This window comes from Dermacentor variabilis, chromosome 4, assembly GCF_050947875.1.
Source record: "Dermacentor variabilis isolate Ectoservices chromosome 4, ASM5094787v1, whole genome shotgun sequence".
Classification (NCBI taxonomy): domain Eukaryota; kingdom Metazoa; phylum Arthropoda; class Arachnida; order Ixodida; family Ixodidae; genus Dermacentor; species Dermacentor variabilis.
This window is the reverse complement of record NC_134571.1, coordinates 139,700,487-139,715,760: the sequence shown is the minus strand read 5'-3', so window position 1 is coordinate 139,715,760 and position 15,274 is coordinate 139,700,487. Positions and strand designations below refer to the sequence as shown.

General features: G+C 46.5%; 1 protein-coding gene across 1 annotated transcript in view; it reads right to left on the bottom strand.

Moving 5' to 3' along the window:
- Nucleotides 1-14,398, bottom strand: part of LOC142579855 (fumonisin B1 esterase-like) — a 30,643-nt gene extending 16,245 nt beyond the window's left edge. Inside the window, exons 1-5 of the mRNA XM_075690474.1 lie at nt 14,319-14,398; nt 9,466-9,768; nt 7,735-8,752; nt 6,059-6,222; nt 2,347-2,495 (exon numbers count right to left, since the gene is read on the bottom strand). Of these exons, the coding sequence (XP_075546589.1) occupies nt 2,347-2,495; nt 6,059-6,222; nt 7,735-8,752; nt 9,466-9,767 (1,633 nt within the window). The 5' untranslated portion in view covers nt 9,768; nt 14,319-14,398. The remainder of the gene's footprint in view (nt 1-2,346; nt 2,496-6,058; nt 6,223-7,734; nt 8,753-9,465; nt 9,769-14,318) is intronic.
- Nucleotides 14,399-15,274: the final 876 nt, after the last annotated feature.

The window sequence follows — 15,274 nt, the reverse complement described above, 5'->3', positions numbered from 1 at the left end:
GCCATGGCGGATGGTTCCGAAATGATGAAACCATGGGTGACTGGAAAGTTTCGAAACCCACGATGCCTCAAGAATACCTGTCACCTGCCTGTCCGCTACAGGAATAATAGCAAGGCACGGATGACGTGCTCACTTTTTGGGGAGTTCTTGGGATACACGGACTCTAAGATGGGCTGCCAGAACAGAAAAGTCATTCTTTTTCTCGACAACTGCTCCGCACATCCAAAAGACACTGCGTCGCTCCAGAATGTCAAGGTAGTTTTTCTTCCTGCCAACACCACGAGCCACCTTCAGCCTTTGGAGGCTCGAACGACAAAAATGTGAAGCACTTCTACAGGAAGTGTATTGTAAGGCAATCCCTGGCCAGCGTGGAGCGGGGGCAGCAGCTGGCACGCGACACAATCATAGATGTTATGGATTATTTAAGCATGAGCATGGAGCGCTGTCACTGCTGCTACTGTTGAACACTGCTTTAATAAGCATTTCGATGTGCGCGCAGATGACACAGCAGAAGCTGTCGGAGACTGTACATTCGCGGACTGCAACGAACTCGACACAGCCATGGAGACAGGTATAGAATTGCATACAGTGATTATGCTTCTGTTGATGACGCCATTGTCACCTCCGCGGAGTTATCCGTCGACGACATCATGGCAGAGTGTGCCGATGCATGCACCAGTGATGACGAAGTTGAGGAGGAGGTGGAGCGGATGCCAGAGCCAACGTCCTCATCGGCTGTAGCGGTACTGGATTTACTGAGGAGATGTGTGTGTACCAGTGACGACGGCGAGAGCCACATGGCACTGCAGGTGCTTGAAAAACGCCTTGTGTTTATCGGGCATGAGAAAATGCGCCAGGCAATGCTGCATGATTTTTTCAGATGCAAGAATTAAAATAAAATTGTGTGCAATTCATCACTACTCTACTTTCTCAATTTTTCCCCTTTCTCGGCTCTTACAAAATTTTTTTTTTCAGTGGTCCCGTGGAAAACATATCAGTGGGTTCTACTGTGCTCAGTACGCCTGGCAGCTGGCACTTTTTGGACCAAAAGTGGGTGCTGGGGACACCGAGAGGATGAAGCGTGGCACACAATGAAACCTAGAGCCTTTGCGATTCACTGTGGCTGCAATGGACCCCACAGCCATCAAGCAGCACATGCCTGGGGCACAAAAAATGCCAGCAGATATGCGGTATAATTATCACGCTTGAATCACTGCATCATGCATCATTTTTCAGCATAAAATGATTCCAAATATGATCCCCCAGAATGTGACTATCCACTGCAAGGAACAGGGTTGAATGGATGTGTCCCTGGTCCTTCTATGGGTCAAGACAGCGTGGTGCCAACGACCAGGTGGGCTTCTTCAACCTGCATCTATGCTGGTGCTAGGTTCATTTTGTGGTCACCTGACGCCTGCAGTGAAGAAGAAGCTGATGGTAACAAAAAGCAGACTCTGCTGCCATTCCTGGAGAGATGACATCCGTGCCTCAACCTACGGATGTCTGTCCTAAACCATTTTGAGGACAGAGGGCAGAAACTCTTCATAAGCTGCATTAGTGAAGATGTGGCCACGGTTCCCTCAGGAAGAATTATGCAACCATGCGTACTGCAGTTCACCAAGCGGGTATCTGCAGCATGGTACAGTCTCCCAAGTGGCATGCTCCATGAGTGCTCCATATCTAAAGACCTTGATGGAATCGAGGATGACATCACCTGGGAAGCTGACAGTGAAGAAGAGACCACACTCTTTGAAAACTCTGCATCCCCTGATGATGAAGACAAGTGAAGCAATTGCAGTTCGTAAAAAGTGCAGTGTCGGCTGTGATCTCCCATAAACAAGGGTACTGTTTTTCTGCCGTCGGCTCGCATTACAATCAGTTTTTTTTTTCTCTCATGAACAGACTGAAAAGTCGCCCCTCGCATTACAATCGTGGCCGCTGTACATTAAGGTAATTACACCAATAAAGTTGATGACAATGGCTGTCAACAGAACAATGGTATGGATGGATGGACAAGACAACCGAGTCTTTAGCAGTAAAACAAAAAACGACATATCACTTTATGAAGCGGTAAAGAAGGCCAGGACAAGCATGACTGAATTCAATGACACATGCTTTAGCGATTTGAAACACACTCTTTAAGACAAGCTTCATTAAAGTGAACTTTCTAATAACCAGAACAAACTGGGTAGCTAAGTTCAGGATTGAAACAATGAAAGTTTGGTCCCATACGAACAAAATTACTTTTGTTATGGCAGTGAACTTCTGTTGCAGCTACACACATTGGAAAGGTCACTTTGCGCTTTGTCTTAAACGAAGCCGGCAGTAATGTGCAATAATTCTCACCATCAACAACAACCAGGCTCGGTGCTGTCATTTCGTTCTTGCGTGGTAGCTGCGCAGACACACTGTCGTACCATGACACTGGCACGGCTGCTATCACCTCATCGGCTGTCTTCTGGTGAAGGCAGGAGAGGCTGGTGCAGTTGATATTCCTGCATTCGAGCAAACGTTGAACAGAGTTACAAGGCAAGGCATTCGTGTCGGATGCAACATTGTTGTGGCAAGCTTCAACTCTGTTCATTACTAAAGCGCAGTGCGCACAAAAGGACACAGGCAAGTTAACAAACAAGCTACAGTTTAACAGTGGTTGATTATCAACTCGCCCAACTTTCAGTTCTCTTACAGTTCAGTTGTAAGTTCAAATAATCAGGTAGTCTGAAAAAGTTCGTTTGAGGGATAAAAACGCTTGTAGGCTGCCTTTCACAATGACATCAGCTTGGAAAACTCCATAACAGACTTTTGCTCAACTTAGGCCTGTGCTCCACAGCAATAATATCTACTAGACATATTGTTACAGCTTTGTGCTCACCTGCATACCCTGATATGCATATCTCGATACAGTTGACTTCTATTAATTCGGCCCTGACACGACCAACGAAATTGGTCAAATTAAATAAGAGGCAGAAAAAAAAAAAACACCAAGGCACACTGCTGGTTCATTTGGCAGTATTTGCGTAACGTGAGCCCACTTTCTATGGGTTCAAAGTAGAAAATGAACTTCGAAATTACATTAAGCACCTAAACAAAGCTTAAATCGAATGTGCACCCAACCTTCTAGCAAGAAAAACGTAGCATGCCTCCGATTCTAGCAACAAGAAAAAGACAAAACCAGTGGACTTTAACATTTACAGTAAAAAAATTTATTAGTGTATGTTGTCAGCCCTCTCAGACTACTTTAAAGCTGTATATGATGGACCACAACATGTCCTCCGTGTGGTGCGTGGTCCATTTGATATGATGCATTTATATAATGGCTCCGCAACAATTGCACACAAGATAGTAACCCATGCCTAGGACTAACGATTTTGGTAGTTTGTCCTACTACGCATGCACTCTCCTCTGGAACGTCAAGAACGTGTGACGGGATTTGTTGCTACTAGTTTAACATGTAAAATAACTAGTTGTTTGAATGTGCTGTCGTAATCAGACTGAAGGTGGCGTGTTGTAGTCATGCTATGCGAGAACTCGTTCTGTTGCAATCCATGGTTGCAATCTTGTGATGGCGATGGCAACAGCACTAGCTAAGCTGGCTCTGACAGTCGGGTGTTGCAAATGTGGTCTTGGTTTTGTATTGAATTGAACTGCCTAAGCAATTTTCTGGCGAATTTTCTTGAAATGAAGAAAGGTCAGAAAGAAAGAAAGAAAGAAAGAAAGAAAGAAAGAAAGAAAGAAAGGCATACAATAGAATTTGGTGAATACTATAAAGTTCCACTGTGGGTTACTATTTCAGCTTTAAAATGTTCCCTGGGCAGGCTGAAAATGGGCGTTTTCGACAAAAGATGACAGGCATTTCACGCATTCATGGTACCCATGTCCTAAGTGCTGCCAAGACTGCTGCTATAAGTCACCGTTGGTGTAGGGCACATACGTGATGACCAGCTAACTTTTAAGTTTCTGTTGGGCGCTAATTTCAGGATTGAAACAATGAAAGTTTGATCCCATAAGAATCTATGAGCACCAGCCGAGATCAGATCAACTGAAATTTTGAATTAAGTGGAGCAGAATTAAGCGAGTCTGCTGTATAAGCAAGCAAAGACATTTCACCACCACTGAGAACCCCATTAGTGCTTTGTGCCCAGGCACTCACATCTGTCTGCCCACAATATGCGGAAGCACAGTTCCAGTGTGAGATTGCAGCACCAGCAAACACAGAAACAAATGACAGCTGCATATCATAGTGAACAGAACTTGGATTACCATTTAACTTCTTTCATCTGATTGCTGCATTACGTCTGCCTCATGTGTTGTACCAAAATACGAAAATGGGTAAAGGCATTAGTGGACTTATTTACATTCAATAAAGATGTCACGGGTTTCTAAGCATAGACAGAAATGGTCGACGTTGATGCCAAGTGCAGCAACAACATCTGCTTTCAGTTGAAAAAAAATGTTCTTATGGAACAGCACAGTCCACAGCACAGTAACAATGACGGCTGTGACACCTTATTACCTATTACACTTCGGCACTTTATTAAAACCAGGTTAATTCAAATGTCATGCGACCGAGAAAAAGAAAGAAAAAGAGAGGGAGATATCAAAGTAATCAAATGTTAAATTATCGGGGTTATCAAGAAAAAAAGAAATGCTTGCTAGGCCCAATGCGCCTTTATAATTGAACACATTTGCAACCGTTGCTTCAATCTGGCAGAAAATCAAAGCAGAAGTGGCAGTTCTCGTCACCTTGTGAGCAATCGGTGTTCGTAGTGGTGAGGGTCTCGCAACTTCCTTCGTAGTTTAACCTATTTGGCTGTGACGCAAGACCGACATCTTCATCCGAGTGGACATGCGTTCTACTACCGCATGCACATCCTGGTTATTTTTTTGCAAGTGGGCTGGTCAGCAACAGATCGTCTATCCATCGCAATGTAGTCGTGGGTTTGATGCCATCATGCGGGCAGCGGTACAATTGGTCTTCATCCTCGACAGCTTCCACCTTGTTTCTCACACCGTGCTGAGTCAAAGTGGAGCTACTACTTGCTGCAACCGCTGAAGACGAAACTGCAGTTACTATCGACAAAATCGTACATGATAACTGTGCAGTTTTGAAGGCACACAGCCAATGTACCCACCGATTTAAAAGGAGACTACTTCTCACAGCAACCGTTACAGAGAAAACTGCGGTCGTTATCAACGCGATAACGCATGACGACTGTGTAGTTCTGAAGACACATGGCCAATGCGCACACCAAGTCAAAACAAATACTACTGCTTGCTGCAACCACTGTGGCTGCAACCGCGGCCATCATTGAAGCGATCGTGAATAGCAACCATGCCGTTCTGAAGGCATGCGAGCAACATGGGAGAACGAAAATACTCTTTGTTGCAACCGTTGTGCCCGAAACCGTGGTCATTATTGATATGATGAGGGATGGCGTCTACACAGTTCTGAAGACATGTGCGGCCAGCGCGGTGGCATGTGCCGTGGAAAATGCATAAATGCATAATTAGACATGGAACATTCAGCGCTAATGTGATTCTAATTTTGGCTTCCACTGAAGACTATGGCAATGCGGACAATGCTGCTTTGTTTCAGTTGGCTACTAGCACTGCCTTTGCTCTTATTGCTTCACACATTTGCTGCGCACCTGGGTTATCCGAATGAAAAGGTGCACGGCCAAGTATGTTCTAATTAACAAGTGTTTGATGCCATTAAGTAATGCATACAACTGCTGGCACCAAAGGACAAGTCTGAATTATCCGATTTTCAGAATCAACAGAAGTCTAGTTAACGAGTTTTTACTGTGCTTTATTGACTTTTTTGCATTGATGCATTTTGTATTTTGCAGCAGACCCATAACAGCCTCAGGGTAATTTTCTAACTAAACCTACGTGGAGCACATGACACCACTTTGCTGGTTGGCCAGGGTGGTGAATTTCCTTGTACGACAAATACCATACGTCAATGTTAGCCTGGGACAATTCACACCAACTATCACTGTTAAAAAAATTTAAAATGCGCAACGTAGGCATTGCATGCAATGCAGATTCCACCTACGCCAGAAACTCAAGGTTGTTGCGTGCAGCCTCCTCGACAGTCTGGTTGGGAAAGTTCACAGATGCACCTGTGGCCCAGACTCTGCTGAGGAGGCCCTTGGTTTCCACTGACGTTGCCAGGAGCAGGGCAGATGTGGCTCCCGCACCATGGCCAAACACGACCACCTGTGCAAGAATGGTGGTTATGGACATCCAAGTCCGAGTCGCAACCGACACATACTTGCACCACTTTAACCACTGCCGCTATGGTTGTCTCCCATCATTGGTTATCACTTTTATGCAAAACACGCTGCAATATTTTGCTCAGAGTATGAAAGAAAGTAACAAACAGTGATCTACAAGCTGTTGTGTTGGGTGGCCCATGGCCTCTTTCAGAGTGCCGCACTGCAATTGTCAGGTCTAATGTTAATGCCAACTCCCATTTCTTTCATGAACCAAGAAGCCACAAGCGATGCTACAGAAGGAACACAGATTCTTTGTTTTATAAGAAATGCAAAGGTGTGAGATGTGCAAATTGTGGTGGCTCAAGAGATATGGCATTCTGCTGTTGAATGCAAGGCTACAGGTTGAATTCCCTGCCTCGATGGCCTGGAGGCAAATGCAATGACACCCCTGTACTTTTATTTAAGTAGTACGTTCAGCGATTGAAACAATACTCGGCCCGCATGGCGGCCGCCGCTTTTTGCAACACTGGTGAGCACTGGGCGATCGCTGGAGGGCAAAGTGCATTCACAATGTGTCACAAAGGCCCTCGCCTTCATTATATACCATAATGCATTTGCTTGGTGTCCCCAGCGCCCACCAGTGGCGCAAAAAGTGTTGGCTGCGAGGTGGGTCGAGTATCACATTACAGTTGCTGAGCGCATGCATCACTTGCCTAAAGCCACGCAAGCAACAGGGGCGACATTTCAATATTTCAACATGTGATGCCAGGAAATGGTGGCTGCAAGAAGCTGACCAAATACTCTCGGAATTGCGAGCCCACATTCTGGCCATGCCAGATGGCCGCTTGGGATCGCTACATCATGCAATACACCTAACTTCGCAATACACTGCACTGCTTGCTTTGCTTCCCTCTTTTCGGTGTAGTTTGCTCCAACCGACTACGAAATGATGCAAGACTTGTCAAAGCAGTTGTAGCTCCTAGACAAGGCCTCTGCCCGTTGCCACTTCTACTCTGTACTGCATTCGTGGTGTAGACGCGGAAACATTCCAAGATAATCCACCCATTCTGTTGCAAAGAACAAAGATTGTGTTCGCAAGAGCACGTCATACGGCGAACACATGATGAGCATGTCAGAACAGCACGTGCTTGCCCAGGCCATACATATGCAATTTGCTGGGGAATAGAACTGCACTGAGCCGCACAGTGAAGCAGATGTAAAGCCATGCACAAATATACAAGTTGAGCGCAAATCCTTGCATGCCGTGCTGATTAATGCAATGCATGGAGATCAAATTAATCAGAATCACCTTGAGTATCAAAGCATGCCCAAAGGATGGAGTCAGTGAAGGGGCAGGCAGATACCAGTGCTGCTTCTTTACTGCCTCCATATTTTTTTTTTTGGCATGTTGATTCTTGGTATGAATGTGCACCACACAGCCCAGGTTTTCATCTCTACAACAACTCAAATTCCAACTTTAGCAAAAGGCAATGTGATCGGAAGGGTGTTGTACCCGGTTGGGATCTCCATTGAACTGACGGATGTTGCGCTGCACCCACTTGAGCACAGCCACTTGGTCCAGGAAGCCGTAGTTCCCAGATGTTGGTGGCCTCACTCCCTTGGAGAGGAGGTCCAATGCCAAGAAGCCGAATGCGCTGCGCCGGTATTCAAACGTTACCACCACAGCATCGTGCGTGCGTGCAAGCCCCGGACTCGGCTCTAGGAAGATGTCCTCTTCTCCCATACCCATGAATGATGCACCCGGTAGCACAATAAGAACAGGCCGGAGGCCCCGCTTGGACATGGACGGTGTGTAGACGTTCAGGTAGAGGCAATCCTCACTCGTGTTGAAACGCACTCCGGGCGCCTTCTTCTGGGGGCACCGGGGCGCAAACTTGTGCACCTGCTTTGTTCCGGACCAGCACTCACTGATACTCTGGAAGGCTCTTGGAGGTTTCCAGCGGTGCTCGCCAACAGGTGGAAGAGCATAGGGAATTCCCCGGAAGACGAATGCACTCTCTTCTATGTGGCCTTCAACTAGACCGCAGTCTGTGGCAGCTACGGGAATGTTCCAGTCGTCGTCGTCGTAGCCGAACCCTCCGCCAGAGAGGGCCGTTCCCACCAGGATTACGGTGACGAAGAACAAGAGGCCAATGGCTGCCCCGACAAGGAGGTAGCGCTTACGTCGATACAGGGCGAAACGTTCGCGTAGCGGCAGTTTTTCAGGCACACTCTCGTCAGCCTGTTTCTCATCTGGCTTGGCACCCGTTTCAGCATCGCCAATGGGGATGGTGACATCTGTGGAACTGGAGGACGATTTCACGTTTTGGCCATCACCGTCGTTCTTGCCTAGCTCGCCGCTACCATCACCATTTGGCGGGGACCCCTTGCTGTCCTTGTGATTCTCATCGCCTGCATGGTTTTCATTTTTCTTGCCCTGATTTTCGTCCTGGGTCTCTTTCTCATTCATTTCTGTTTCCTCTGTGCGCTGCTTGCCAAAGTTGGGTGTGAAGCTGCCTTTCTTGAACCACCTAGAGAGAGAGAGAGAGAGAGAGAGAGAGAGAGAGAGAGAGAGAGAGAGAAAAAAAAATTAGTCTCGTCTCAACTTAAGTGACAGCCAGGCCTACAGAAAATATTTAGAATGCATTGCCCTACTTTGAAGACAATGTCAATTTTTCATGAACAGTACTAGTCCCAAAATATGTGTGGGACATACAAACAGTTCATAAACACACATCATCACATTCAAAACGAGTTCCAGCATGCAAGCCACGGCCAAGTGCTCTCTGGATCAAGCTGCTGGCATTAATGTGCAATGTTTAAAAAACAGTGGAGAGAGTTGTACCATTTTAGCAGTGAGTACACTATCTTTGGACACGGCGTATTATATCATGAAAGATTTATACACTGGCCTGTTGAGAAGCAGCAATATGTTGTGACAAAGCATGTCACGCTAAACAGAAAAAGTTGTGAGGCCATGCTCAAAGCCACGCTTGTAGTTTGAAGGTACTGAATTGAAGGTATTCCAGCAGTTACTGCCAAGAGCTTCAAATGGCCTTACCTACTGTTATCGCTAATGCTTGTGTTTAACAGTTATCGTTGCTACAGTACTCAAATTTCAATACAATTCCTCTTTGTTCACTGGCCAGACTAATGAAGAATGCACTCAAGAAATTTCATGATTTCGACAAACAAAATTCTTGCCCATCGGCTCGCATAATATTTTAGAAGTCCTAGCACTTACCTAGCCCAGAAGCGAGTTGTAGGCGATTTTGGTAGTTCTGGCAGAGATTCGACTTTCACCACACCCTCGTCTTCTATGGCTTCGAGTTCTTCCTGTGGCTGCTCTTTCTGTGGAGCAGAGACGGCATCGGCAGCCTTTGTCTCTATGATGGGAACTCCATCGATGGGCTTGAGTTCGTCGTTTGAGCTGAGCCCAACTACAAGCTCATCCAGGCTTTTGCCCTTCTGGCTCGTGACAGCGGCCTCAGCCGGAGACTCGGCTGCCGACTCAGGATTTACTGCTCCCTCTGCTTCAATCGTCATCCTGTATGCACAGAGCATAAGTGTTATAATACACATGTATTTGTGAGCATTGAACATAAATATAAGAAGCATAAGTATGACTAGCATATTCTTAAATAGTATAAGCTCTGTACACTATACCCAGAACTGACGAGTTCCACAAAACTTTTCTGAATTTGTGCAACCCAAGCTTGAATGTGGGATTCTCTGTGCCTATGCTAGTGTTGTGGTATTCTGTATTATTAAGGTGCACTGGATAAAAAGCAGCACTGATGGAATAGGAGGGCAAATTGTTGCAATCATGAAAGACTGAAAGCAGTCATAACGATAATGACTATGCACTAAATGACAGCCTGCGTGAGTAACTATAAGTGAGAGTATGGGATAAGCAAGTGCGTGCAAGCCATAATTTATCTAATCAATGATTTTTCTGTAGTAAGTAGGAAGCGACCCCGAGCTTCAGTTTACGAGAGAATCACACCATTTCCTTGTACTTCGCTGTATGCTTTATTTGCTTAGAATATGAATACGCACCCCCCCCTACACACACGCACATCTAAGACATAAAATTATGCGGTTTAATGCCCCAGAGAGAGACGCTGTTGTTGCAGGCTCCAGATTAACTTTGACCACCTGAGGTACCTTAATGTGCGCCTAAATCTATGCCCACAAGCGTTGCATTCTGTTGAGATGTGGGCATGAATCAAACCAGAAACCTTGTGCTCAGCTACAAAATGGCATAGCCACTGACCCACCATGAAAGGTCCTCGCCTTTCCCCACTGGGCCGAAAGAAATCGATCAATCTGGTCGACAGCATTTCGACACGTTAAACATTTCCGGTGGAATTCTTCCACTAGAAATTCCGTTGCACCGTATGAAATGATGACCACACTTTTATTATTGGTCAGATTTGACCATTTTTGGCAGATCGAAGAGTCTAGGAAAACTAAACATTCGTCTGGAGGTATCGTCAAAACTAGCCCCCAGTGTTCCTAGTAGTACTTCCTCAATTAAGTGATTCAAAATTTGCGCTTTGGTTGACTTGTCCACATAATTTTTTTAATGAGAGCTGCAGTGAAGACCCAGAAGCTTCTGTTGGGTTGTCTAATTTTCCAATCCAATGTCTAGGCTGTTTTAATGTCTCAAACATTGGTGGATGCTCATGAGTGCGTGTTATTTTGATAACTGAGTGACTAATATGAAGTGCAACTTTATTTTTCCTGCCGTGGGTTGCTTTTATCCATCCAGCTCTTTGACACCATAGGTACAAATTATTATGAACAATCATTTCCGTCGTGTGGAGTTTTTACTCATGCAACAGCATGCAGTCTATTTGAGACTGATCTAAGACTGAACCATGACTACCTGTCTAATCTCGTTTACTTTCTGAATACTACCTGTGCAAGTGCTCTTATTCATTACTGCACAATATTGGGCTCCAGCGCCAGTTGAATGTACATGACTAGGCCAGCTGGCTTGCACAGAAAAGCTGATTGAACACAACAATCAAGTATGAGGAGGCTTCTTCATTCTCCCAAACCTGACAACCACTGCTTCAAGAGCCTAAAGAGTGCAGTAAAAGAAAGAACCAGGTGCCTGCTGCAGTAAGTAAAAACAAACGCTCCCTGCAGAATAGGCTCTTACCCATTTTCACATTTGCAAAGGCACTACTTTCCTGCATAGCACCATCACTATGGCTAGTATTTCCACCAAGAAATCTGCATATATTTTTTTTTTGCGTGGTGTAACTTACAGAAGATGGGAAGTAGGAGCTAGGTGCATATTTTGTACATATTTCATTTTTTTTTTTACATCTCAGTACTTATACTAGCAATAGCAAATTATTACTTTCATTCATGTTTCTTGAGGTGCATCTTGTAAGTTCTACATAAAAATTCTCAAGAACTGTCTGAGCTATTACTATGGCTTCACTTACATTCACAGCAGCAACGACTGGGATACAATTGAGTGCATCACAGTATACATTGCGACTAATACATCTTGAAATCAAACCTTAAAACATAAAACGACTAATAATGATGACATTTCCACCTGTAATGAACGAGTTAAGTGTTCAAAGGCAAGAAAATGAAAGGGGAAATAGGGCAACATATTCAACTGACAAAGCTTAAAACGAGCGACAGATGGGCAAGTGGATACAGGTATGTGTGTCACCGAAAGGCATGGGTGAAAACACAGACACATACAGAAGGAAACAAGTGGCATTGGTGTTGTCCTTTTTGTTTTACCTTGTATCCACATTTGCATTCCTGCCTTTCAGTAACATGAATATTCCAAGTAAATGTGGCATTAATCAAAAATGTGCTCAATTATCAAGTGGAAAGCATAAATAAATGAACGATTAAATGATCGAATTAATGAAGGGGCGCACTAAGTTACATGTCAAGAAACCCAACAACTTAAGCTAATTTACCACGTGCACAGCTGCTTCAGTGATTCTGTACTATTTCAGTGTCGCTTTTCCTTTGCGAGGTGTCTTGTCGCTTGCTACTGTATCACCGCATCGCCACATGCCCAATTGCGGAACAGCACTTTCACCTCTCGGAGTACCCCCCTCCCCCTCCTCAGAGCGTGGCGTGGCACAACGGTAAATTTCGCCCCCCCCCCCCCAGAACGGTCGTGCTGGAAAACAAGATGCATATGGGGACGGATAAAAACGGAACCAGGGAAAGCCGTGACAAGAGCGGTTTAAAACGCCTGTTCTCGGCACGACCGCCGGTTCACGCACCGTCACAGGCGCGCACGCTTCACGTTCGCGCTGGTCGCACGCAAACACAACGCGCGGCCTCTCTCAGTGGGCCGTTGCACTACTGGCGGCGTCGCATTTCGTGACTGCGTTCGTGACCGCCGCTGCCGCCCAGTGTGAACGCGCCGTCTCTTTCTCTCTCTCCCCCTCACCCCCTCCGCCCCACCGACACCGGGCTCCCGTTTCCGCCCGGCGCACGATTTGTGCCCGTTTCCGCGATGCGATCCGAGTCGCGCAGATTGCCCCCACCACAACCGGTTCTATTTAGACCCCTATCGGCTCGTTAAATGGTTACTGAGCAGCAGCACTAAATCTGTTTTCACTGGCCAAATCTTCTTTCAAAACCCCGTTTTAATCCATTCGGCGAAAACAAAAGTTTATTCTGGGGAAAATTAACGCTAAACTTTCTCGACTTTCGCGCCAAGACCTCGACGGCTGCCGGTGCGTCAGCGTGACGTCACAGATTTCAAACTATTTCCTAGTTTCACGGTCCGTTTCGGTGCAGGAAAAATGATAGAAACTGGCCAAGTCGAGCATTTAGCCGCTTCGGAACGAAACGGACACGGTCGAAACACACCTTTGCCGATAATATAACCGTCCGGTCCCATATTACGTCACGGGGAGGGAGCTGCGGTGAGGTGTCGCTGCACGCCTTTCGCTTCTGCGCCTTTTATCCGTTTCGCTGCTGCGGAAACGTGATTTACCGATACACCTCGCCTGAAAAATCCACCTTTAACGTTCCTCTAAAGTACCGACTCGTGCGGAATAGCGTCCCGCGAAGGCTTCGCGTGCGGAACACGCTAAGGCAAGCATTTTAAGCTATACTCTAAAACTCTCTAATAAACGCAGCCATATTAGTTTAGCTTTACGGGCACGCCGAGCGGCCTATCTTACAACTCTGCCGGCCGCCCACGCAAAGGCAGATTACAATTTGGCAGGGTGGTGCACCGTTTACTATTGTTCACTTGCTGCATCGGTGGCTAGTAGACCGAGCTGATGCATTGTAACTCGGAATAACGAGGCAGGACCAACGAATAGCACCATTTTTAGAAATACTGCGGAAGAACCTCCCACTCCTCACGCCTTTTTTTACTCCATCCTATCTAATTGCGCCCCAGTGGACACAGTTGGCACTTGGAGAACCGTGAAAGCAACGACAAAGCTGGAGTCTGGAAACGGTCTGCTGCAAAACAAGTCAGGAAACAAAAAAAGAAGCGATGAACGCACTATAATGAGCGCCGTCACATCTTCAAAGGATTGCCAAAGGAAAGACACACAGAAATGGCCAAAGTTGAGCGTTGGGCCAGTTGCTGATGCGTAACAGAACATTCCCAGCGCGACAGCGCACCGACAAACAAGAATAGCTGCGAGTGTCCGTCCTCGTTCGTCCGCGTCTGTAGCGCAAGGAAGCTGTGCAAAAAATGACTGCGCAAGAAGAAAAAAAAAAAAGGGGGGGGGGAATGCCCTCCTAACACATAGACACTGCAGTGTGCGTGGTAAGGAAGGGTGCACCGGCTTACGGAGTCGCGAACATTGCCACGAACTGCCTGCAGCCAGCCACACATACAGTATACGCGTACAGTTACTGCATATGTCACCAAAGGTCGGTAGCATGTAATACACAGTATAATTACAAGCATACGTAGCACGCGACGCGCCGTGAGGCACTTGGCCTCGTATGCGATACTTGTGACGTCGGCCCCTTTCTGCGTCGGCTCTCGCTTGGCTAAACACGCGACGCAAATAAAACGAAAAAAAAAGCAGAGAAAAGTCCAAGCAGCAGGTCGGAACATAAGGTACATACGCTGCCGCGGCACGGGTGCGATCGGAATTCGGGGGCGTCCTTGCAACGCGGGACCGTGAGAACACACGAGCCGCAAAAGGCCGGTCCCCTGCATGCCTAGTACCGAGCGCGGCCACAACCTCCCCCGCCTAACCCCACCCCCCATCTCTCCCCCCTGGTTCTCCCGCAGTCGCCACCGGGAGGCGGGCAACAAAGGCGGCCGGGGTTCCCGACCGCGCCCTTTTATTCCCGCCTCGAAGCCACGGCCTGTGGCTCCTCTTACTTCCTCGTCCGACAGACACGGCAACGACTTGTCTCGACTAGAAAACGAAGGTCGGCACTGACAGGCGACTACGCTTGCGCCCTGGCACGACTCGATCGTAAAAGCGATGTTACCGCACAAACCGCCTGCCACCCGTACACACACACAAAAAAAAAAAAAAAAAAAAATCAGTGGTGGAACGGGGAAAATGCCTTTTAGAGCATGCTTTTATAGCAGAATTAAAAAAAAAAAAAGCGTTTGTATAGAGCTCAGTTTTGGGTCGTTGCACGAGGCGCAGAAACAATCTAGGGCCCCACACGTCTTCAGTTGAATTTTAAACAGCACAAGAAGACAAGTAATGCAGTATATGAGCTGGCAGTACATAGTAATATATTTATTCACACATAAGCTCTGATACGTTCTCAAAAACAGCACACACAAGCGGGCGATAACTGTCGACGCCTTTATCAAGTTACATGTAGTCTAATCTTTTCTTTTTTCCCCCCATTAAGTGCCTCCTGGTTTGCGATACCCTCTGACAGCTTATTATGTCTGTTCTTGAGGAGAGCTTGACCTCTCTCTCTCCCTCTCGAAAAAAGAAAATGCTTTCGTTTGCTTTTCTAGGTGTAGTCCGGCGTTGTCAGCATCTTGGATGAATTAATTTCCATTTGCAGTCTCTTCTGTTAAAGTGCCTAGTCCACCTTAAACACCATGC